The following is a 24,659-nucleotide window of genomic DNA, read 5'->3' as shown; positions in this document are numbered from 1 at the left end:
TCTTTCATAAGCATTTGTGCCCGTGAAACATGAACATGTGCATTGAATACTAACACAAAAAAGGGGTGTGAAGCATACATTTGTTTGATTTTTTTTGACTCATTAGCCAGATACGTAATTCATACTTATTCAAACACCGAGGCACTGTTCCATAATTTAATGAGCATCCCTGAAAAAAATAATGGAAGAGCTACAAAATGCCACATAAATATCCTTATTTCAAAATTATGCATAGAAAAGAACAAGACTCATGTCTCCACAGTTTTATTTTATTACCATGAAGCTTCCTGGATCTGCAAACGTTCTCTTCATCTTGTTTTCCTTGGGTTGCCTTCAGCCTGCTTTGTGGAGATGTAGGCAATTTTATTTTGTCTCACTATCATCAGCTCCTGCTCATGCCGTGGCAAAGCAGTTGATCCACCTGTCCTGATGCTGGCTGCCTCCTTCTACCTATGCACCCTTTATTAACGTTGCAACCACCCACTGCAGGGAGGATTGAATCCTTCTCAGACAAGGGGTTATTGTATTAAAGAATAAATTTGCTCATATCAGGTGCTTTCACAGGTGCCCTGCTCTATGCTATCAGCCTATGGAAAAGGCATCTTAAGAGTGTGAAAACCACAGTTTCTTGGCAAATTTTCCCTTAGTTATAGCAAAAAGAAATACAAAGGAAACCTAAACCACCACAAAATCAAACAAGGCAGTTTTATACTGGTAGTATCCTGGTAAGCGACAGAATATAGTCCAGTGGGAAATTGCCTGCCACGTGCATGGATGCCGGGCACCGGGGGGACGCGGTGCTCCAGGGTGATACTGTCCTCTCTGTACCGCTGCTGTCTTCCTGGTGCACGCTACTGCTTTTCTCTTTCTGACTGAGCACCGTTTACAATAGGAATAACTACTTGCTAATTAGGGGCTATATCTATTAATTGCTTGTTTGTTAGAGCATGACTGAGCAGCCAGCCGCTCTTTGGGTCATATCTTTTGATTTTTTTTTTTTTAATTACATTTTTATCCAGGGAGTGACCTGTTCACATGACAACTCAGTGCCTGCCGGGTCCCGCACCCCTCGCCAGCTGCCGCGGGGAGCGGGCGTGGATGAAGGGCCGCGGGGCAGGGCCGGGAGTCCCCGCGGGCAGCGCGCCAAGCCCACGCGTGGCCGAGGCGGGGGGCGCGCAGGGGGCAGCCCCGAGGAAGAGCCGGAGAGGTCTCGCTGTCGCTAAGGGACACCCGCATCAGCCCGTACACGGGAGCCCCAGCTAAGCCAGCGCTGGGGAAAAGGCGAGCCGGAGCCCAGCACCCGGGAACAGAACGCGCCGCTAAGACGGGTTTCCACGGCGCTGGCTCCGCTTTACGGTCTGGCTCATTGCTATGGACCCGGGACGGGCACGAGTGGGCTCGCCAGCTCGGGGGCAAGCAGGTCTAGGCTTCCCAGAAGCAGCGTTTTATCTCTCTAGCAAAACAGCCGGAGATAGAGATGGTAAAGGCAGGGCCCCGCGTAGCCCGCGCTGCCGGTGGTGATGCTCGGGGCTCGCTCAGCATCTTCTTCCTCCCGGCCTCTCGCCCGGGCCCTACGCGGGGGCACGGGGAGCGGGGCATGCACAGCTTGCCCGCTCCGAGTTTCATGTAGGAGCATCACCACGGCCCGGGCCGGCAGTCCTGCGAGTACCGCGGCCCCCGCAGCCGCGCAGCGGGCTGGGGCCCCGCACAGCACCCCCACCCCGCAGGAGCGCCGCGCCCCGCCGCTCACTAGCAGCATGCTCAGGGCAGCCCTGCCAGCCTGCAACCTACCTGGGGGGACCCGAAAAACTTTGCTGGCACCAACGAGCACCAGCACGGAGACACCCCGGAAACCTGAGCTGCCCCCCATCCTTTGGCATCTCAGATTCCAGCCGGGAGAAGCCGACCATGCCGCGAGGGTCCTGAGGATGAGAGTACCCCGGACTGACAATCCGTCTCCCGCCCGAAGCAAGTCCCTTTTTCTCCCATTCCTGCAGTCTTATCTATAACTGGGCCGGGGCGAAGCGTGGGGAAGCTCGCAGAATTGGGCAGGAGGCAGGGCTCTCCCCAGCATGCCCGCTTTAATTGGCTGGTTTTTTTTTTTTTTTTTTTTTTTTTAAGCGAAAGGGAATGAAATGGTGAAGAGGGTAGGGGAAAAACCTGGAAAGCCAGCAGAGTAGAAAATAAGGCGCGGCTGGCAGAGCCGGCAGGCAGGTGTGAGGCGCCCTCAGGCCAGCCCCGCTGGCGGGCGCGGGAAGCCCCGGACGCCCCGTCGGGGGGCGGTGGAGCGGAGTGACCCGGGGCCGGCTGGGGAGCGGTGACGTTCCCGGCAACTTCTGCAGGAGATGTTGGCGCTTCAGGAAACAGCGGTGGGGTAGAGACCTCCCAAGCGGTTTCCAGCTGGCGTCTGGCAGGAGTAGCTCAACTTTGTCCATCTTCTTGTCCCTCACTGCCGGCTACCGTCCAGTTGCAGCCCGTTAGTTCCCATTAGGAGCTCCGGCAGCCGTCGAGGGAGAGAGGCACGGGCCCCTGTACAGCTGCAAATCCTCTGCGAGGCGGGCGGAGCAGGCAAGAACGGAGGCGACGCACCCACACGAGGCTGGCACACAACATCAGGGAAAGTTTTGAAGGGCGAAGGATCTGGCAGGCTAGGGAGGAGGCGAGGAGAGCCGGGCTGAGCTGCAGGCGCTGCGAGGGTGCGTGGTCTGTCTGCTCCTCGGTTGCTTCTCCCTTCAGGCTGGTTGGGGCGGTGCAGTGCTGCTGGGGGAGCTCTTGGGAGCCGCTACAAAAAAAAAAAAAAAAAAAAAAAAAAAAAAAAAAAAAAAAAAAAAAAAAAAAATCCTTCCTGGATTTGATTAATTACAACAATCCCCTCCTCAGAAGATCTGGAAAAGAGGAGCTAGAATCACCTATCCCTTCCTCCGCCTTTCAGCAGCTGGCTCCTACCCCCCACCCTCGCTTCCCCCCTCTTTCTCCACCTCCTTCTCCTTCTCCCCGTCCGCTCCAGGGGCTGCGGCCAGAGCCTCGTCAGGAGGAGGGAGGGTGAGGACTCACTCAAGTTGGCCCCAGTTGGCAGCACTTCGGGCAGCGCGGGACTTGGGGCAGCGCTCGGTAGCTCCCGCGGAACAAAGGAGCCCGCGTTGGCCCGGGTCCTGATCCTGCCCTACCCGGTACCGGCACGGTGCCCCTGGCCTTTCCCCGTACCCCGAGTGCGGGCGCGGCTGCCTGTTCGCCTGGAGATCCTCGAGCAACCTGGAGAGGGGAAGCGATACTCCGCGTTGCTGCCCTCCCTGCCTCCTTCTCTTGCTCTCTCCCTACCTCCTTTCTTTTCTTTCTTTTTTTTTTTCTTTTTTTTTTTTTCCTCCTAAATTTTAAATTTTACCCCCAGGTGGCCCCTGTGTGTGGGGGGGGTCCCTTCCTCCGCCCGAGGGGCGCCAGTGCCCGGCGTGGAGCGGGGCGCATGGGGCGGCGTTTCAGGAGGCTTTCGGCTGCTCCTTGCTCCCCCGCCGGATGCTGCCTGAGCTGTTTTGGCTGTTTTTCTTCGCCGGCGATGAAGGCTCTGCCTTGAAGATGGACATGATCTGTTTTTTATTCCTGTCTCTGGTGCCCGTGTACAGCAGGGGACAAGGGGTGTACGGTAAGAGACACTGTCGCTCTCTGCGAAGGAGGGGTGGGGGGCGAGGGCGCAGACGGCGGTGGTGGGATCAAAGTTAAAAAGCACCTGCAGGAGAAAGTAAATGACGCCGCCGAACCTCGTCTCAGCCTGATCGGAGAGACTGACGCAGCAATAGGGCTTCCAGCGCCTGTAGCTACTTCATAATTTCTCGCCGTAACCTCTGGCCGCCTCCCATGTACTAGTCCGCCGAGATGGCACGGAGGGACCGCCGGCGGGACTGCCGCCGGGGGAGCGACCGGAACCCCGGCCCTGCCTCCCCTCTCGCCACCCGCCTCGCTTGGGGACGCCACGCTGATGTCGGCGGGGGCGGCTCTGGGAGCACCTCCGAGTTGCATTTTCTTTGGGGCAAGGGGAGGACGGAGGATCTCTTCTCGGCGATGCGTTTGCGGGTTTCCTTGGTCTCAGGACCACCGGCACGGGGAAGCAGAGAGAAGGGCGTGCGGGCTGCCCGGTCTCGTTCCCTGCGTGCCGGGGGCTGCCCGTTCCCGCCACCGGCACGGCTCCACCCGGCTCGGCTCCCCACGGCCAGCCCCGCCGGGCTCCCCGTGGGGGCGAGGCGAGGCTGGTTTTGCACCCCGTGGAACTTCGCGGCTGATTTTCTTCTTAAGGTGATGGAGATGGGTGGGTGGTGGTCTGTGGCAGAGATGATGCCGAGCTGCTTGATTTCCCCCCCCTTTTTTCCTATTATTATTTTTGCATTTACGGAGCTGACTTCCTCTCCTTATTTGCAGGCAGGGTGGCAAATGGCGAGCTCGGGTGGTCTCCTCATGAGAGGTCTGGCTTTTGCAGCCCCTCAGTGCGACGGCACAGGCGGGGGGTAACACCCGGTGCCGCCGAGCACAAACCCCGGGCTGAGAGAGCGCCTGGGATTTACTTTAGCCAGACGTGCAGCCCCCCTTTCCTTCTCCCAGCCCCCTCTGAATTCTTGCTTTACAAAATCTGCATTTCCAATACACTGGGAAAAAATAAATAAAAGCAACCCACAAGTCTTGTCTCTCATAACAAGCCGGCTTTATCTTGGCTTACAACTCAGTTGTGCGTTGCTGTTAAGTCCTTCTGGAAGGCATGCCACTGCCTCTAACAAGCCAAGCTCTCTGAGCTCTGAAGAGAGACCCCAGTGAGAGAGTCCAGCCCCCCCGCTCCGTCTTTTTTAACAGCACGCAGCCAGTCTCTTGTGTGAGCTCTGGCAAAGATCAGTTCAGACTCACTGACTATGGGTAAGTCTTTGTAGGTCACTTTTTAATGATGTATTTCTTTAATGGAAACAATTCCTCCTTTCTCCTTGAGGACTGGGATGTTAATTTGAGTTTGGGTCTGTTTTGTAAAATAACCTTTTTAAATAGAGGGTGTTTAGCTTCCTTTATTTTTTTCTTTCTTCTTCTCAGTATATGTGTTTTCTCCCAGTCTGCATATCCAGATGAAAATTGTATGACCCTTGAAAGGCTGGAAAGATGAGGACTAGAATGAGTATGTGGTACAGAAACCTGGTCATGGCATATAATTTAATCTTTTGAAACAGGTAATCTGCTTCTAGTTGAACTTTTATTATTTCACTTCGGTGTTTTTGCTGCTGAATAGCTAGCTGTCAGTTGCTGTAGAATGGACTTACTGCTTAGGATTGTAGCAAGAGGGACAGAGCTTAAAACCAGGTTTTCTTAAATGTGCTTTAGAGAGTTGCCTGTTGTATTTTTTCATACACTTCAGTGAACTTGCATTTGACAAAGTTGCTGCTATTAGATCTTCAGAACAACTTACTGATGTTTTGTCTTTTTCTCTCAGAGAGAGATTAAAGAAGCTGTATACAAAAGAAAGCACAGATGCACACACACACTAAGATGAAGGCATCCTTTTAAGCCAAAATGGTCCACTACTTCTATCTGTTCTCTTACTTAACTACACAAAGGGGAAATCTAGTGTCTTCCTTCCTCTTCCCACCCCTGCCTCTTCAAACTATCGAACAACAGGAGCCTTAGTACGCAGATGTCACTGAGTGCAGCCCAGAGCAGTGTCTCGTGGAATCAGCACACTGCAAACTTGGATGGTGACTAATAGTTTTCATATTGTCCTTCCAATTCTGCCTTCAGTCCACTACCCTGGGCTCATTTCATGCCTTCTGCAACCAGCACTGTTTCTTTGGATGTGAGGTTGCTGTTACTGATGTCTCAAGAAGAGCTGGATTAGTATTGTTATATGTGCAAAAATAAATAAAAAGCAGGATTAGAAATTAGTCCCACTGCCCCCCCTCCACTTGGGTTTCTCCTCTATACTGGTCTCTTGCCATAGCTTTAAGCTGTACTTCAGCATTCTGTGTTGTGAATGTCGATCTCACGTGGCGCCTAATGTAAAAATTATGGGAACTCATGTGTCACGGTTCAGATCTCTTTTCCTGCCTTTGCATATTGGCAGTGGAGACTGGGGAAGGCATCTATATGGGTCTATAAATATATTTTACTTTAGCAAATCTCCAGAGATTAAATCAGATTAAACAAGATAAAGTATCCATGTGATGTACCCTTTAAATAATACACCCACATGGATGCGCACAAAAGACCTCTGTCTGGGAGAGCAGAGTCGTTGGAGAGGTTTATTGAGATGAATGGTATAAATAAAATGTGTATAAGGGGGGTTCTGGGAAAGAAGTATTTGCAATTGAGGTGCAATTTAATTAGGAGTCAAGGTGCTTTTTGCCTGCTACCTGAAGAGGCTTGTTATATAAATTGGCATTTGTTGTAATGACTGAAGTGTGTCTGAAACCCTCTTCTCATTAGCTGATCCCATTCTTTCAGCCTTGTTTGTTGCAGTGAGACAAGGCTGGCCTGATGGGGAAGGCAATTCAGCAGGCTGCCAAGAGGCAACTTTTATCAGCCTTTTGTGGTAGCCTTTTTCCCAGACTGCATGTGCTTTTCAATCCTGGTGTGTTAATGCTGCTGGTCAAGATGAGAAGCCAGCTGTAATAGATCTCTAGAAAATGTCATAATCGAGGAGGAGGAAGGAAGAGGTAAGGGGACAGGAGACTTGCCCTTAAAGGCTTGGAGTTATCAACACTTAAAGACTGTAAATTAGACTGAGAGGGGAGGATTGGGGCGTGGTGGTGGCATTCAAAGGGAAAAGTATGCCTCTTGCCTCCCACTCTGCTTTCTAGACTCCAGGACTTGGGTAGCTCTGGTTTGGTGTGCACAGTGCTGCTGCTGTGCTTGCTCCATGTGCAGTATATGATTAACATTTCTAGGTTGTCTTGCAATTAGCACAGTCCCACTGATCAGCAGCAGCCTTTCAGGCAGAATAAGCGGGATGTTTTGTCCCCTGCCTCTCCTAATTCAACTGCAGAAAAGACATTGCAGGAATGAGCATCACTGTGTGTGGTGAGGGGCTACATACAGCAAGGTGATGGAAATGTTTAGACTGGGCAGCAAGAAAAGCTGCCTGGCACCATGATCAGAGGGACTGGATGGGCTGCACTTGAAACTGGCAGGGTGAAGCATTTGGAGAATCCGTTAGTCCTGCCCTGGCCTCAGAGGTGGGGAGACCTGTTAAGGCTCTTTGTTTTAAGAGACACCATCACATTGAATCATCCCTGAGATGCCACTACAGAAAGAAAGAAAGAAGGAAAGAAGGAAAGAAGGAAAGAAGGAAAGAAAGAAGGAAAGAAAGAAGAAAGAAAGAAGGAAAGAAGGAAAGAAGGAAAGAAGGAAAGAAGGAAAGAAGGAAAGAAAGAAAGAAAGAAAGAAAGAAAGAAAGAAAGAAAGAAAGAAAGAAAGAAAGAAAGAAAGAAAGAAAGAAAGAAAGAAAGAAAGAAAGAAAGAAAGAAAGAAAGAAAAGAAAGGAAAGAAAGGAAAGAAAGAAAGAAAGAAAGAAAGAAAGAAAGAAAGACCAAAAAAACCAAAAAAAACCCCAAACAAACAAAAACAAACAAACAAACAAACAAAAAACCAACACCAAAAAAACCTCACCAAACTAGTGGAAAACTGTTTTCTTGTGTCTGTGATGGAGGAGTGTCATAGTAAAACATATCTAGTGTTTAGGCTATAAACTATAAACATCCACATTTTTTCATTTCATGTACACATGAGATGATTTGGTTCCTGCTCCTTTTATCTGTTGCTTTTTTTGTGGTATTTTTTTTTAAGTAAAAACACTTTTCCTAGAGTTTTTTTAATGTAGACTGCCTCACACCCTCTTGCAACCTATATGCCTCCATATCTTCTGCTGACAAAGGCACAGGCACTCTAACGTCACCTGGAGCCTGCTGATCTGAATCCATCCCTCTCACAAGCCTCTGCCTAGAGTTGTTTTGCCAGCAGTAACAGGGGGCCAAGACATGGAGCTCTTTGAGTACCTTGCTGTCATTTCAATGCATTGCTGGCTAAAGGAATGATGGAGCTGGCTCCTGTGAGCCACTTCTTGGCTGATTGTGTTGGGAAAATGCAATGCTTGAGCACAGTGGCCCTCCAAATAAAATGTGCGTGTGTGTACACATATATACATGGATGTACATACATCCTTTGTGCTCAATCATTTCTCTTTGCTGTCCAGCTCTTAAATCTGTGTTGGCCTAGGCTGTACAGTCTTTTGAGGAATGAATTTTCTAACTGGAGCGCCATAGGATCAGTTTCACCAATGGGTTGGTCCAAGATTTGCATAGTTCTTGATCAGCTCTTATAGGTCAAGGCATTAAATCTGTCCAGCTCAGTGCTTCAGAATACCTTGCTGTTCTTCAGTTGTAATGTGTCAGATTCACTCTTCTGTGACACTAGAGCCTCTGGTTTTAGGTCAGGTCAGTAGCTTCACACACCAGATAAGCTCTCAATTGACTTTAATATGCAGTACTAGAAAACTGACATTATCCTCTTGACAGGTTGTTTGCAACTTGCTGGATGAAGTCAAAATATTTCACTATAGGTGTCATCAGAAACCACCATTCTATGCTAATTTTTGTGGGAACATGAAGACAGATGTTGAATAATTTGACATGAGCAGCACAGCTTTTAAAATTATCACCGTGTCAGGTTCACACTGGAGTTTCTGAAATATATATATATGATTTCAGTTGAGTTTGAAAGAGGGGGGGAGGTGGGTGTAGTAAGTGACTCCCAATAAGTGGAAGACGCAGCAGAAGTTGGCCCTGGAGGTTCAAGACAGTAATTCAGTAGTGGCAGTAAGGAGTGCTGTGCTGCTGAGGCTGCTGTTCTTATTTTGAAGTAAAGATAAAAATGATTTCCATGCTGGTAACTCAGGGATTTTGTGACACTTCCCATCAACCAGAAGCCCTACAGTTTTGCCTGTGTTTTGATGAGTTACTGCTATTCTGCTTGCTTGAATAGTGTGATTTCAGGCTTCCAGTCCCTCCCTCCATACACACTGTGCTCTCTTGGTTCATTAAGCATAGTCTATTAGCATTAAGCTAAGAACCATGCCTGCATGGCTATGGCTTGTTATCAGGAGGGCAGAGGTGGGGGGGTGGGGGAAAATTGCCTTCTGCCCAGTACCAGTGTACTGATAAAAGCAATAGAGAGAGATGCATTTCTACTAGTGAAAGACAGCTTGGGGTGGAAAGTGTTTCTTACTCCGTTCATGGAAATGTCCCAGGCCCTACCTGCAAAAAGCTTCTTTAGGTGGCATAAGGTAAGTCCACAGGCAACTGGTTTGTGTGTGTATCTCTGGAGAGACAGTTCATTGGTGAAGTTCTCATCAGGTGAGATGTTGGTATTTTTTGTGCAGAGGGGTTGCTGTATTGTGTTGTCAGAAGGGGCTGTGCTTTGCTGTGGGGAAGATGAGCCCTCTAAACAAGAGACAGTGGATAATGTTGGTTTGTTCTTGGAAAGGCAGTGGGTGCCCACATCTGGTGATACAATATGTGTTTCTTTAGGCCATACCAGGTAGCCTAGATCTTAGGTATGCTGAAACTGTTAAGAAAACTTTGAGACCATTTCTGGTCTTAAGCAGTCAAGGTGGACGTACCGAGTGCCTGTGTCCTAGACACTTTCTGCTGATCATCATCCTGTTGTGTGGTACAGGTTTAAATTCAAAAGAGTAAGATGTGCCAGTGTCTCCTGGGCTTGTGGAGGAAAGGGGAGAGCTGTGGCATTGACACCACACATCAGAATGCTGATCTTGGAAGGCCTTCAGGATCTACCAGAGAGAGTGATGTGTTGAGAAGTGGAAAAGGAGAATTTGTGTATTTTATGTCTCTGTGACCATGTTTAACTGGTGAGATCTCTCCTCATGTAGGATCCAAAGTACTTGGATTTGAAAAGAAAAAGAGCTCTTATCTGCCTCTCATTTGGGGAAGGAGATTGAAGAAACAACAAAAGTTTGTTTTTCATAGCTAAGCACTTGCCTACTGTTTAAAAGAAGAAATTAAATGTGTGACAATCCATGAGCTGAGACTCAAAAGTGCTGCATTAAAGAACTAGGAAAGAGCTTGAGAAGTGGAGGAGGAAAAGGAGATCCTGGGCTACAGCTGATCTGGTCTCAATGAAATTCAAGCGGGAGAAGGGCTGTTACCACCAGGTTAGCTGGGATGGGAGGCCGAGAGCCTTTGTGTCAGGTGTTTCTCGGAACGAAGGTTTAGACTCCCGCTTATTTTCTGTGACTTCTGCCCACGCAGAAAGCGCCGCCGCAAGGCGGTTCCTGCTTCCACTTCCACCCGAGGAAGAGGCTGCCCGTCCTTCCCTGTCCTGCCGGTGGCTCCTCTCCAGCTGTGGCTGCGGAGCACATCTGGGCGGCGGGGCCGCGCCTCCGCCGCTGCCCGGCAGAGGGAGGCGTTGCGCGGCCCCGGCGCGGGTGCCCAGCCAGCGCCCCTTTCCCGGGAGAGAGGGGCCGGGACCTCCTCGGACACGCTCCCGCTGCGGCAGCAGCCGCGTCCCGGCCGGACACGCGTGGGGCGGGCTGAGCGGCCCGGGTGCCGGGCTGCACGGGGAGCGCCCGCAGGCGGCTCGTTCTTCCCGTGGCCACCTCGGCGGACTTCGGGCGGGACCCCGCTGTTCATCTTCCCGGCGTCTTCCCGGAGGCTGTGTGGGAACGAGCGCCTGGGATGGAGCTGCCGCGTCCAGGTTTTGGCGCTGGTTGCCTTCGTGTGTCTTTGCATCTGTCCCGGGTTTGTTTTAGAATCTGGAGCTCTGTCAAATTGTACCCAAGCACTACATAACCGCACCCCTCCCCTCCCTTTTTTTTTTACCGTTTCCCCCTTTTTATTTGTTTTCCTCTCTCATTCCACTCTCTCCTGGATTATGAACGTGCTCTTCTTCCACTCTTTCATGTCCATTTCCAAACAAAGATTATACAAAAAAGTGAGTGCAGGCCTCTTAAATCCTTCATTAGGTTTTCCCTCTTTTTTTTCTTTTCTTTCTTTTTTTTTTTTTTTTTTTCTTAACATATCTGTGTAGTTGTGGTTTGGGAATTTTTGTTTTGTTTTGTTTTTGTTATGGCTTTTTTTTTGGTTGGTTTTGGTTCTCGAAAAGGTAGGATTAAAGCAATCTGAATGAATATGAGGGAAGAGGGATATTCATGCATGGCCTTGCTCTGGGAGAGGAAGAAAACATGGCTAGGTGACATCTGACTATGGGGCTTTCACATTCTCAGTTGAGGTCATTAGTGCTGTGATATATCTATAGCCTTGGTTCTGTGACGCATGAGAGCTGAGTGGCCCACAGCAGAGGTATGGGATTGATGCTGGTTCTTTGGCCCCTGGAAAACATGGCTTAGGGGCCCTAGCCTAGAGCAACATTGTCTTCCGAGCATTGTGGCTACCTGCAGGGAGTTCTTGTACCACTGTATTTGCCACGCTGTATCCAAGGTTGGCTTCTGACTACTAAAGTTTTAGTTTTAATGTCCAAATACTATGGCCCGTGGCTGGCAAAAGGAGACACCTAAAGTTAATCAGGGAAGTAGAGAGGGAGCTGAATATAAATTATTAGTTCTTTAAATTTCCCACTTTTTCTTCTAGACTAGTCAAAGTGGTTACTCCAGTGTGTGCTTGTGACTGTATTCCCAAAATGAAGAGGGAGCTTTATGGCTCTAGTAATGCTTGAACTCCTCTGAGAAGGATGCTCCTTCTGCAAAGCACTCTGTGTTCTCAGTATTGTGCTAGCACGGAACAGCTGTGTAGACACAGTTATGTATTTCAGCAGTTGTGAATAGAGCAGGACAGCCCACTGGGGATAGCCGTTGTGCTGGAGTGGCCTGGTGATGTGAAGTCACCAGTGCTGCTCTTTGAGCAGGTCACGGCTCTGTGCTGGGCTGCAGACCTCCAGGGACAGGGTGCATTGAGGCGGGAAGCAAGGACCTCAAGCAGCTTTTATTGCTCTAGCCAGCCTCTTGCTTTCTTGTGGCTCCTTTTTCATTCCTGCTGCAAATCACTCATGGCTGTTGCCCTTTGCTTTAGCTTGCATAGGGGAGACACCACCAATGTAACTAAAAATCCTCCTGGCTGTGATCTGCTGGCTTGTGGTTTCTCTCCACTGTGAGCTGTAGCATAGGACAAATGGCATCCAGATACTTTTGCTGGGTTCCTGTAAATGGAAATGGCAGGGTGAGGATAGCAATTGACAAAGGTGCAGTAAGAACGGCAGTTTCTGAAGACAAATAAGCAAATGTTGCCTAAAGAAGGACTGACAAAACATTAAAGCTGAAGTCAAGCTGTGAGAAAAGCTTTAGAACGTCTGCAGGTGGACATTTAATACAAGAGTAACTGCTTGGTATTGCTGCTCCTGTTTCAGAAGGAAATGGTCCTTCACTAATTAGTGTAAATTGTTTTAAAATAAATGTGAATGGGAGTCTTGTGCATCTCTGGTGTGCCTTTGTGATGAAATAAAAAGGAAAAACAAAGATGTGATTCAGACAGATGTTTGAGAAACGTGTCAAAATGGGTTTTGCTTATAAATACTGTTTCACCTTCTGGTGCTTGTTGCATGCCTTGCATGGTAGAAAAAGGCATTTGTAGATTTAGAGTGAAGAATGAGTGTATTTTCCTCAGTTTAATAAATGAATTATTCTGACTTGGAGCATTCCTCAAAATAGTAGAACAGTGAGAAGTTGAGGCTCATAAAAGTAACCTGAGCAGTAAGAGCCAGCTGGTGATGGAAGACAGAATTCCTCTGCCAGTCATGTGAATACAACTGGGGTGTTAAGAATATTTGACTGGTAGGGGCATCTGCAGTTGATAGACCCTGAAAATCCTTCTCACAGTGTACATGTAGGATTTCTTGTGGGCTTATATGTCTCCCATCCCTTTAATATCTATGAACTTCCACCTTTACAATGCTTCTGTTGCCTGGTTATTCCACTCTGTGTGTAGGGAAATGAGATGTAGATTAAGTGATTTGCCGATGGCAGAATGGAGAATCGAACATTAGCAAAGTTTTAACCATCCTTTTCTCTCTGATAGAGTGCAGTTGGTATTAAGTGCAATCCCTGTGGCTGATAGATCCAAGGTAAATATATCCTCAGTAAGAAGGCATAAGCCACTGAAAATAAGCTCTGATCCAGTTATCACCAAATCAAGCTTTTTTAGCAAGAGAACAAAACATATTCACTACTAATTTAGCTCATCTTTGACATGGTTTAGAATTTATTTTAGGACATCCTTTGGAGGTCTTCTAGAAGTTGAGCACCAGGAGAGACAGAAATCTTTCAGTTGTGGGTACACACATGGCTTTGATGTGCTTGGATCTGCAGAAGGATCAGTTTTGGAAACTGTTGACTCACTGCAACAATTTAAATTATTTTGCACTTGATCAAAGAAGCAGTATTTCTTGCTGTGGAAAACTTCTGTCATGAATGGAGGAGGTTAAATGACTGTTGATGGTACCCAGTGGAAAGACAAAAAAGCTGTGTTTGCCATGAAGGAGCAAAGATCTGGGATGGGAAGAAAAGCAGGTACATCATTAGGGACAGTGTCTAGGACAAAGGAGAAGTTGTGATATCAAGTGCTATGACTTTAAAATATGGCTGGGTGCCAGAGCAGAGCACAGCTTTTGAAGAAGCAAAAGGGATATATGAATATTCCAACACATTCTGTCATTTTAGGTATGTGCTAAACCATATTCTTAGTTTTCTTACAAGTATGAAGACAGAGAGAAATTTCTAGTGCTTGTTTCCCAAATGCTAATGAAGACCAAAAGGACTTGGTGTGAGTGGTATTTGTTTGACAATTTGACTTATGGTGCACATACGCTAACGCCTACGGAGAAGTAGGACTGTGACTTGTGGGTGCACTCTTGAGCTAGCTTTAAATTCACAATTTTGGTTACTGATTGCAGTGCAGCAGTAACAGCATGGAAATCAGCCTGACTTGTGCTCCAGCCACTCGTGCAACATCCTGAGTGAGCCCTGTGGTGTGTGCTGAGCCCCTGTGCCAAATGTGTCACCCAGCAGAGACATTCTGTGCTTGACCCCTTGATAAATAAACTCTGGGGCACCTACACCAAGTTCATGCTTCTTTTTGGGTTGCAGTGAGAACAAGTAGAGTCAACTCAACTCCTGCTTGTGCCACTGCATAAGAACCCTGTAAATCCAACTAGCTGGCTTATTGTGGGGTGCAGTTTGAAGTTTGATGGCTGCAGCAGTTTAGCTGTGGCAATCCCATAGCTACAAATTCCAGCAAGACAAATGCCAGGGTTCTTCTTGATCTGTGGTGTCTTTTAAGCAAGCATAGATGCAGGAGTGTAAACTGGCTTAATGCAGTTTGCTGTGGTGAAAGAGAACCTCTGAACAGCCGGTCTGGAATTAATCTTTAATTTTGAAAAGCTATTTCCGAATAACTCCTTGCATAGACTCCTGCATTTAGCTGTGATTAAGTTTCTAAATTGTTTTTTCAAAATAGGATAGTCAAGCTCCTGTACTCTGTCGCTGCATCTGAAGATGTTACCCATAGAAACTAAGCCCCAGCTTTGGTTAAAATAGTGCAATAATAGTTTGTGTTCTGGCTGGTCAAATGATAAGCAGCTCAGCACTTTCATCCTTATTTCAGCAGAAAAATGCAATTGACAGTAGAGAATGATTGTTTACTATGATGTGCATGATTAATACCATAAATCTTTCATGTCGGGATGTTGGGTGAGAGGCATGAATATCACCACAACAAATTGAAAGAAGCAATTTGTTATGTATTTGTGGTTGGTAATCAGGCTTGGAACTCCATGTAGAAGAAGAAATTAGCCAAAGTGAATGTTAGTTACTGAAACCAGAAACCACTCTGGCATTTGCTAAGCCTTGGCAAAGATGCCATGCTGGTTTTTGCAGATCACAATGAGCATATGTACCTACTTGTGGCTGATGGTTATTCCAAGTGGCCAGCAGTAGTGTGTGTGCTGCTTGACAAACAGTTCTGCTTCTTGGATTATTATGGAGACATTTCAAAGTATGTTTGCAGCATATGGCTCGCTTAAGGAGATGGTTTTAGATAGGACACGTTTGGTAAAAGACAGTAGATCAGCTGCTTATCACTCAGCTTCAGTTGGGTCAGCAGGGCATTTTGTATGGACAGTTAAAAGTGCAGCAGAGAAAAATGAGGAACCAGCCCGACATCACAGCATCGCAAACTTTGTTTCCTTGCATAGAACAGTGTGCTGTAAAGTTCCAGCAGAACTGATACTTAATAGACAGAGGTTAATTTAAGAATTACATTTGATAGTCTCAAAGCAAGTCTAGAGGAAGCAGAAAGTGAGGATGTTGGAGGAATCCATGCTTATGAGCTTTTTACTTGCTAGCCCTAAATCAAAATTTTGCAGAAGGAGGAAACAGGGGAAAATGCCAAAAAGTACTAGGATCTGTGATGTGCTTGGTGAGGTGGACAGGGAAATGAGAAAGAAATGTTTCTAGCTATTGCTGAATATAAAAAAAATAGAAAAGAGAGAGAGAGAAAAAAAAAAAAGAAAGAAATGGATGCTGTTGATGGTGTGTAAGTTTGAGGAATGAGAATATTTCTTTCTTTCATTGATCTCACAATAACACCCATGACAATGTTGCCGTTGAAAATGAAGGATTGGAAGAGCAAGTGAGAACTGCCATCCCCATCAGGCAGAAACCTTCCCTGAACATGATTGCACATTTGCCAGAAAGCAACAGCTGTATGTTCAGGATCATGTAAAAGGGGTCTTATCTTAGCGCCTCCATTGCAAGAAAAAGGGGATAAATGTAGCATTTGTGTATGCACTTCTAGACTCTTTTTAGACTCCCAGATGCGATATGAGCATTGCTGTTGTCTGTGGGAAAACACGTAGGTGACACCAAGGCTGGAGCCCAAATCCCCGGGTGCTGTCAAATAGTTTGTAATTAAGTTGCTGAACTAACTGATTTTTCCTGAAGTGTTTTTCTCCCTCTTTGTCTGATCCAGTGAGTCATTGTAGTTAGTTTTCAAGGCATGTTTGGCTGATTGGATTTTTGTTGATATCTTAGCTCTCATGTGTGCTTTGTCACACCTGCTCACCTTGATGACACAGATGACTTTTTATTCATTAGCCCAGAAGTGATGCTGCTACGGGGGTGTAAGCAGGCAGCCGTTGTGCCTGTGATCTGACAGCAAAAGCTTCTGGCCAAACTCTGACTCAAGCCTCTGCTGCTGCCTGACCAGGAGAAACGCTTGAGTTTCCTCAGATTGTCAGGGAAAAAAAGAAGTGAGAAGCGGGGTTGAGGAAATCTTACAGGATTCACTTTCCTGGATACAATTTTTGCTCTGCTGTGCTACTCCTGTAGATAGTATTTTCTTTCTGAGACAAGGGAGTTAAATCCAACTGAGCAGTTGCTCTCATAAAAATGCTGGCCTAAAATGCTACACATAATGGATCCTGTTGCTGTCAGTCTTTCTTTATGACATTTTTATTTTAAAGACTTCAGTGTAAGCCAAGTAGAAGAAAACCCCAAAACATAACAACTGGCAACAAATAAACTCACTTTAAATCACAAAAAAAGTTAAAATCTGTCTGTTTCTTCTGCCCTTCTGCTTGTATGAATGGGAGGTGCTGTGCCATTTCTCTGCCTCAGACAGAGGTTTTGGAGACAAAGTTGGTGATTTCAGTGAGGTGATTTCATCAGGATATGAAGGGAGGGGGCATAGACAGGGCAGCCACAGTTTTGTGTAGTATCCTGCCTTAGTAGTTTACAGTTTTCATGGACATCTGATTTTTCCCCCCCCACCCCATCATCATTAAATTTTCACTCAAGACATTTTTAAACTTCAGTTTATTTTCCACTTGGCTGCATTGGTGAGCATCTTTTCATCACTGCCTGGTTGCTGTGGTCACTGCTCTGCTGTCACTCAGGCACTCCCTGAGCTGCTGCTGGAGAACCTGACCACTGTCATCAGATGACAGTGCTCTGATCTGTCATCAGAGCACAGAACATCCTGGAGTGTGATCCCCCTTCAGAAGGTGTGCTGGCTTTGTCTAACCAGAGTGCAGTGCCTTGAGACTTAGCTTCCCAGGTAACATGCTGCCAGAGAGGCCAAGTGCTGTCGTCACTGGTTTTTGGATCTGCTTTCTGAGATGGTCATTTCTGCAGAGGGATTTCTTGTTTCTCTTGGCTTGAAAAGTGTCTGGGCACTTGGATTTCAAACATCCTTACTCTGGAGGAGTTGGATTGTGCTTGTGATTATTCCAGAATGGGATAATTCTTATACTTGAACTACAGAGCTTAACTCTCTGCAAGTCATGTCCCCGCTACCATTGGCCAGTCTGGAATACTGGGAAAAGCAGTCTTTCCTACCCCAAGAGTTTTTTGGCTCTTTTATTTGATATGTGATGCCACTCAAATATCTTTTTCTAATAGCTGCAGGCCTGTCTCTCCTTTATATTTTGAAGTGAATTGGAAGTAGCTGTCAAGAATTATTTGGGTTTCTTTTTTATTTCCTCCATCCTTTGCTTTCCCACAGGATTGCTATGACAGAATAAGAGGAAATTTTCCTTTCTGTTGCTTAATTGCACTACAGTTGTTGAAGTTTTTTCTCCTTGCCTTTGTCACCTACATTTGTTCCCTAACTTTTCTGGTGTCCTTAAACAGTGCAGCTAGAAGGAAGGGACATAAATAGAGCTAGTGCTCAGGATGTCACTTTATTTTGGAGATAAGGGCCTGCTGGGGGGGAATCTTTGTCCCATTGTCACACTGTCTTCCCATCTACCTTCTCTCTTTCCTCAGTTCCTGTTGCTTCACCTTTGGAATTCTTCCTGAATTCGCTGTGCTTAAAATAATACTTGTTTGAACAATAAAAACTGTATTAAAGGGGTACATTATTTTAAATACACATATTGGCTCTGTGAGAGAGGGGTTTGCAAAGGAAGGGACTGTGTGCTTTTGCACATAAAGTGAGTATGTCAACAAAATCCTCTAAGAGGTCTGCAACTGAAGAAAACCCTTTCCCCCTGCTTCCTGCATGCTAATTCCAGATACAATGGAAATTCCTATGGCTGAAGCAGTAACAAAGAAAACCCAAGTGATGCCTTTATACTGAGTTGCAACACTGAAGGCAAACAGCAGCTGGAAGCTTGGTTTGTTCTTTTTGTATGAATAAGATTAAATAGCAGGCACAGTACTCATGAGGGGTATTTTCCTGACCCTCTTCCATGAAGCTTTTGAACACTTGTGGAGAAGCACAGAGTGTCTTCAGCACCTGCTAAAGGAATGGTGACTGGAAAGCTCAGCACAGCAGAGAAACAGCTGAGAAAGACCTGAGTATAATGTGTTTAGATTGCCCTGCATCCCGAGTGGATGGACTTCTCTGCTGTGTCCATGTCTTTCCTTTCCTTTCTGTTAATGTTTTTGTATTTATTTGTACACTTTTGACATTAAGTGTTTCATCTCACTGGGATGAGAACCTGGCCTGGTGGTTGTGATGGAGCTGGGGGTCTGGGCTTAAGGGCTCCTGGGTCTCTTGGGGACTGTGTGTGAGATCAGATGTGATCTGAGGCAGGGCTGAAGTCATCCAGGGCTGCTTCTGTAGCCACAGCAGCAATCTCTACTGTAGTGTTTGCTGGTGTGAGCTTTCATCATTGCTTCCATTTTAGAGCAAGAGTGAGAGAGAGCAAACTTACTGTCAGCTACTTTGGGGATGTTTTCCTGTCAAATAGCTTTTCAGATTCCCAGTGCTCCCTTATTCTGCCTTCCTTCCTAGAGACTTCTTTCCAGCTTCACCTTCTTCCTTGTCCAACTAAATGTGTTGATTTACATGCACCATTCAGTTAATGATATTCCTAACACAGGCATTATTGCTACCCTTGCCTTTATTTTATTTTTTTGAAGTTTTTATTGCCTCTTTCTTGGGCAGATACATTCCCAGATCACTTGTCCATCATCTCATCACCCTCCAAGAAGAAGTGTGGGCTCTAGGTCTGGGAGTGCTTCTGGAGCTGCTGTGTCTCCCGTAGCACTGCCCTGCCTGGTGGGGCTCAGCTGGACCAGGTTACCTCTCAGCCCAGTGCTGATGCTGGAACAAAGCCAAAACTCAACTTCACATGTTCCAGGACAGAATAACCCCCAGACACTAAACTTCCCTAAATGGAGAAAGAAGCTGTCCCCTCAAGATACTTTTGTGCTCTTAATGTTCGTTGAGGCTGGCTCAGTGTATTGTTGTTTCTTGGGTAACCAGTGAGTAATACATCCAGATCTGCAGTTCTTCTGCAGCATCTGAGGATGGTTAAGTTGAGTAGTGCTAAGTGCAGTCCTTTTTGCTGAAGAAAAGAATTGCATGAGGCTCTCACCTACTTAAATTATAGAATGACCTTCCTTTTTTATCTTTCAGGAGTCTCAGGAATGTGACTTTTCCCCTTTCATAGCTGGTCTGTTCTTCCTCCCCAGTATTTGAAGGTTCTCCCCCAGGAGCGTGCAGCCCCTTGAATGGCAGCAGCCAGGTGCCTTAGATGGAGAGAGCAGTTGTAGGCACTGCAGCAAAGGCATCACTCATCCATTTGGGAATAACTGCTTTTGTCTCTGATAATCTGCTAGATTTCTCTAGAATCCCTGCCTGGGGAAAGCTGTGACATTTTGTGTTGTGTTGGGAGCTCTGTGGCCACCTTTCCAGAAGCTCTTTCTGGGTTTTATGGTCCTCAAGGAGGGATATGGTAGAGTAACTTCCTACTGGGGAAAATCAAGACTGTAAACAGAGCAGAGAGGGAAATATATGTTTGTTTTTAAAGGGAAAAAAAAGTTCTGTTTCATTGGGACTGAGCTTGCAGCTAGTTAATGGTAATTTTCCATTCCTCTTCGGTTTTTCTGGGAGATAGCAAGGTCCAGAGATTTAAATTTCCACCAAAGTAATGGTAATTGAAACCTCAGTCTGAATCTCAGTGAAAGGACTGACAAAAATTCCTGCTGCCTGGATTGCAGCCTGGTTTAGAGGCCCTAAACCATAGAAACCCCTGTTAATTTCTGATAGCATCTGCAATAATGGAACAAATCTTAACAATCAACCAAACCAAACCAAGTAAGTCAGAAGAAAAATATGTGCTAACAAGTCTGATGTCCATGATAGTCCTCTTCTGTGGTTTTGGTGTTTACTTTTTTGATACATCACCAAGTTCACACCTGTTTTGTGTGTGGTTACTTCATGGAATGATTGAGGTTGGAAGTGACCTCTGAAAGTCACCTGGTCCAGCCCTCTGCTCAAAGCTGAGCTATTTTGATGTTAGAAGTTAAGCAAGATGTTGAATACTTCATCCAGATGAACTTGATCTTCCCTGAGCATGGAGGGTCCACACGCTTTCTGGGCCCTCCTACTGGTGTTTGACCCATATGGTGAAATAGATTCTTTAGAAATGCAAATTTCCTGTGCTGTGTCTGGTGGGTTTTGGCCTTCTTTTTTACCGTGCATCACTGAGGAGAGTCTGACTCTGTGCCCATCTTTCCTTCATCCACCCTTTCCCAATTAAGCAATACCAGTAAGTTCTGCCCTGTCTTTTTTTAAGACTTAGGAAAAAAAACCAAACCAGCCAACCAAAGAAACCTACCCACATTTTTCTCTGCTTTTCTTCATATGCTATATGCTCCACCTGCCTGGCCATTTTGGTGGTCCTTCACTGGACTTGATCCAGTATCACATACTGTAAGTGTGGCTTTCTGAAAAAATGTCTTTTCTATTTTCTTTTTTGTGGTTGTGTTTGCTACTTGGTATTTATGGCCTGTCCTCCTCTTTAGAGTTCCTTGATTAACATGCTGCAATTAGCAAACTCCCACTGTAGTCTGCTACAGACAAAGAGGGAAACTGAAGATGTGCTGGTAGACATTTGTATATATTCCATTATGTACAGCATAATATGTGGCGACAGTTATACTTACTTAGTAGTCTTCCATGAGTGTAACATAAAGATTAAACAAACATGGGGTTAGAGACAGTGGGAAAGGGTATTAAACCCCTTGACCACATATTACAGGGAGTAAAATAGCTCTGTATGTATGTATGTATGTACTTGCATGTGTATTTTCATGTATATATAATATATATATATTTACTTATTAGACACACAAGTGATTATGCAGGGTTGCCCTTGGGATACCCAGTCTGTTTCCTTTGACAGAAAGCAGGGAATGTCCAGCAGATGCCCTGTGCTGTGTGCCAAGTCAAAAGAAGAGGGTCCTGTCCCCGGTGTGTAGCAGTAAGTGGGTAGGAAGAAAGACATGCAGTTTCTCAGGAAAGCTTTATAAAGAGGATGGTGGATGGTGTGAGGTTCTGCTCAAACTGTTTTGTTCGAAACCACTTGTGGTGTGTTAATGTAACAGGGGGACCTCATCTCACGTTGAATGCTCTGAGGTTTCTTTACACTTGGAGTTCTCCATGGGTGCCCGGCTGGTGGCTTTGCTTCACAGCATGATGTGCAGGAGCAGGAAGCTGAAGATTGAGTCGTGCTTTCACTCTTCATTTGACACAATTGTAGGTGGCATGAAGAGTGGGATGCTGGGGTAGGAAGTAGAAGGAATTATTTTACTCCCACTGAATTTTATCTGGGCAACATGCCCTATCTGAACAGTTGGTTTGGAAGCTTTTTTTTTTAATGTGCTTAGTATCTGTGATCTATTTCTCTATCTCTCCCCTTCTTGTAGGGCCATTCCCAGATTAAAATGAAATAGTCTCTAAACCAGCAAGAAAGGATTAGGAAGTTGGGATGGTTCATGTGTTCAGCTGTCAGAAACACAGCACTGAATCTCTGTGAAAGGCAGCATTTTGATTGTCCCTTTGTTGGTGAAGTCTTTCAAAGAACAGGATTACTTCTGGTGTCTGTGTAGCTCTCTCTGCATCTGAAATATAGCCCAGGTGTGGTTACACATGCCCGTTGCTACCAACACGGAATGAAAGGCCTGAGCTGTTGTTATTGCTCTTGTTGTTACTATTATTATGCTAAATTCCTGGCACTGAACCATTGCTACTGACCTCTTGGGTTTTCTGAGAGGGAGTGTGCAGCTGAGTCTCCATCCTACTTTGAAGATTTTTTTTTAATTGTTTGCATATGGCTTTTTTGAGGGGGATGTATAGAAATCTTGCTGTTGCTCCTGAACTATTCTCCTCTGAGGGAGTGGTAGCACTGCAGTGTCACTAGAAAATATTAATGCATATAAACATTTTTCAAAAGGCATTACATCTTCCTGCACGTACTTTATTATATTCCCACAAATCTGACTAGATTTGATAGATAGGTAACCAGGGAGCAAGGATGGGGGAAGCATGCTAGAGAGGGAAGGAGGGAAGAGGGAGTGAAATAAACACAAACCTGCTGTAATTCAAAACAAGGTAAAATCAGATTGTGTGCTTTGGCTAATTTTCTTATTCAGGTATCGATCCAGTGGCTGCTCCAGAGTCTATTAGCAGTCAGCCAGTGAAAATATTTCCCATCGGGGGCTCTGACCTGAGACGGGGGTGAATCTATAGCAATTTGTTCAAACAGAGGAAAGCTTTTTCCTCTGATTTGTATTCCAATTTGCACAGCCTACAGAGGGGGGCCCCATCGTGGGGGTTTGCAGGGTGGTGTTTCTCAAGTGAGAATCAAGCTTGAGCCAGGTAACTAGCTGAAAAAAAAGCCTGGATAAACTCTGAGCTGGGCACCCTCCATGTGTCTCCCTGGGCTGTCTGGGCACTGCAGCAGGCTTGCCTGAGAGGGCAGTGAGACCCTTTGCTGCATCCCCTCAGCATGTCAAAGCTGCCCTGGCAAGGAGAAAGCTGCCCTTCCTGCAGCCTTTTAAAGAGATGGAGAGAGAGGGTAAAAGTGGTTTCTGCCTCATGTCCATCCTTCCCTCCACGTGTGGCCAGGAACAGGTTTCTTGTGAGGGTGGCTGGATGGCTCCTCTCCACAGCTGGGTTTCAGCCTGGCTCAGCTATGCTCTGTTACTGGTTTGACCCCAATTTTTTCCTGCTGGAGAGGGCCAGTGTGGGTGGTGCTTCTCAAGTTAACAGCCTGCTACGGGGGTTGCTGGATCCCAATGCTTTCTTGGAGTCTGACAGAAGCTGCCTGATAACAAGAAGCTTGAGGTCCCAGCATTCACCCAAAGCTGTGCTGAAGGTGCCATAGAGTCGTGGAGCTCTCCTTCTGACTCCTTCCTGTTGGCTGCCTGTTCCATGATTGCTTTAGAAGTAATCCAGACAAGGAAATACAGTCTCAATGTCCCCTAAATCCAGATGCTGAAGCTATCAAGAGCTTCCAGAAATCTCGGCGGTGAAAAAGCTGATGAGGTTAGGAAGACTCATGGCTTCCAGTGCCTTTTGGGTATGTAGCAGGTCTGATGCCAACTGCTTCCTGCCAGCCCCATGGCAACTTGGATGTCTCCAGGCTTGGTTTAGCCTGTCTGTTGTGCCATCGAGGTAGTTGTAGAGTTGTGGTTGGAGGGATGTGCAACAGGGTTGTGTCTTGAAATATGTAAGAAGTGTTTTTCACTTCTAAACTTAGCTCCCTCACTAAGCTCCTGGTCCTTAAGTCTGTATTGGGCTTCCACATTAATGTGTGACACCATGCTGCCTGTTTTCCATTAATTGCCCAAACGTGGGAGTATGAGTTGGAAAATCTGTTTAGTAAAGGTGGGAAGAGGGGGAAACCATTCTTTGTATAAAATACAAGGATAAGAGTAGGAGGGAGTAACAGGGAGATGTTGCTTTTAGCTTTGAAAATTAGCAGAAATTCTCCTCAGCCTTGTTTATACTTTCTTTAATTTAGTGTTGGTCACAGAAACACTCAGAGGGAGGAAGGAGGCAGGAAGGCAGAAATAAATAATGACTTTAAATCTTAAATCTGTGCAATTTTTAAACCACAAATTTATTTTTGACTTGGCCATAATTTTCAGGGAACCAGCCTGAGTACCAGGGAAAGCAGTAACTCCAGCTTTGAGAAAGAATGGAAAAGTTTATGAGATTTTAAAGCAGTCAGGAAGAGATCCCTCTAGATGATGGCATGAGGGGAATGTGCATGGGGACAATGACAGCAGCATTTTGTAATATTTAGGAGAATATTTAACAGTATTGGGGCTGTGGAATGATCTGATGCTGTTTAGCAGAAGGCTTGTTACAGTGCTGGAGGGGAGGGTTGGCAGAGAACAGGCTCTTCTGCCCAGCTGGCAAGGGTGCTGGCTGCTGCAGAAGGGCTGCCAGTCACATTCCCAAGGGAAGGAGAGCTCTGCTCCTCCAGCTTGTATCATGGCTTTCTGGACAACAGGCAGAGCAACTCCTGTGCCAGGCTTTTTGAGCAGGCTACAGGGAGACAATTAAAATCCAAGGTACCACTTGCTTGACATGCACCAGTGATTGGCTCCCATTAGCTGCTGGATTTTATACCTTTCATGCCAGCTAATTGGTCCAATGCCTCCCCTAAGCATGACCAGTGCCCCGGGCTTCAGCAGAAAGGAGAATGACTCATGAAACAGAGCTGTCAAACTGCAGGTCCTTGGCCTTGCTTTGAATTTGTTGCCCTTTCATTCCACTGTCTCCTTCTTCCTGGGCTGTGGCACAAGCTGTAGGAGGGAACTGAACTGTCTCTGTTAACAGTTAATTTTGCAGTCTTGGATCCTGTAGCAAAGCAAG

At 46.3% G+C, this 24,659-nt stretch overlaps 1 protein-coding gene across 1 annotated transcript in view; it reads left to right on the top strand.

The window, feature by feature from the left end:
* Positions 1 to 3,510: 3,510 nt before the first annotated feature.
* Positions 3,511 to 24,659, top strand: part of MDGA1 (MAM domain containing glycosylphosphatidylinositol anchor 1) — a 144,001-nt gene continuing 122,852 nt past the window's right edge. The window contains exon 1 of the mRNA XM_053939166.1: positions 3,511 to 3,637. Coding sequence (XP_053795141.1) covers positions 3,511 to 3,637 — 127 coding nt within the window. The remainder of the gene's footprint in view (positions 3,638 to 24,659) is intronic.

Source organism: Vidua chalybeata, chromosome 3, assembly GCF_026979565.1.
Source record: "Vidua chalybeata isolate OUT-0048 chromosome 3, bVidCha1 merged haplotype, whole genome shotgun sequence".
NCBI classification, from domain to species: Eukaryota; Metazoa; Chordata; class Aves; order Passeriformes; family Viduidae; genus Vidua; species Vidua chalybeata.
Note: the sequence above shows the minus strand (reverse complement) of the source record. Positions and strands in the feature narration are given on the sequence as shown.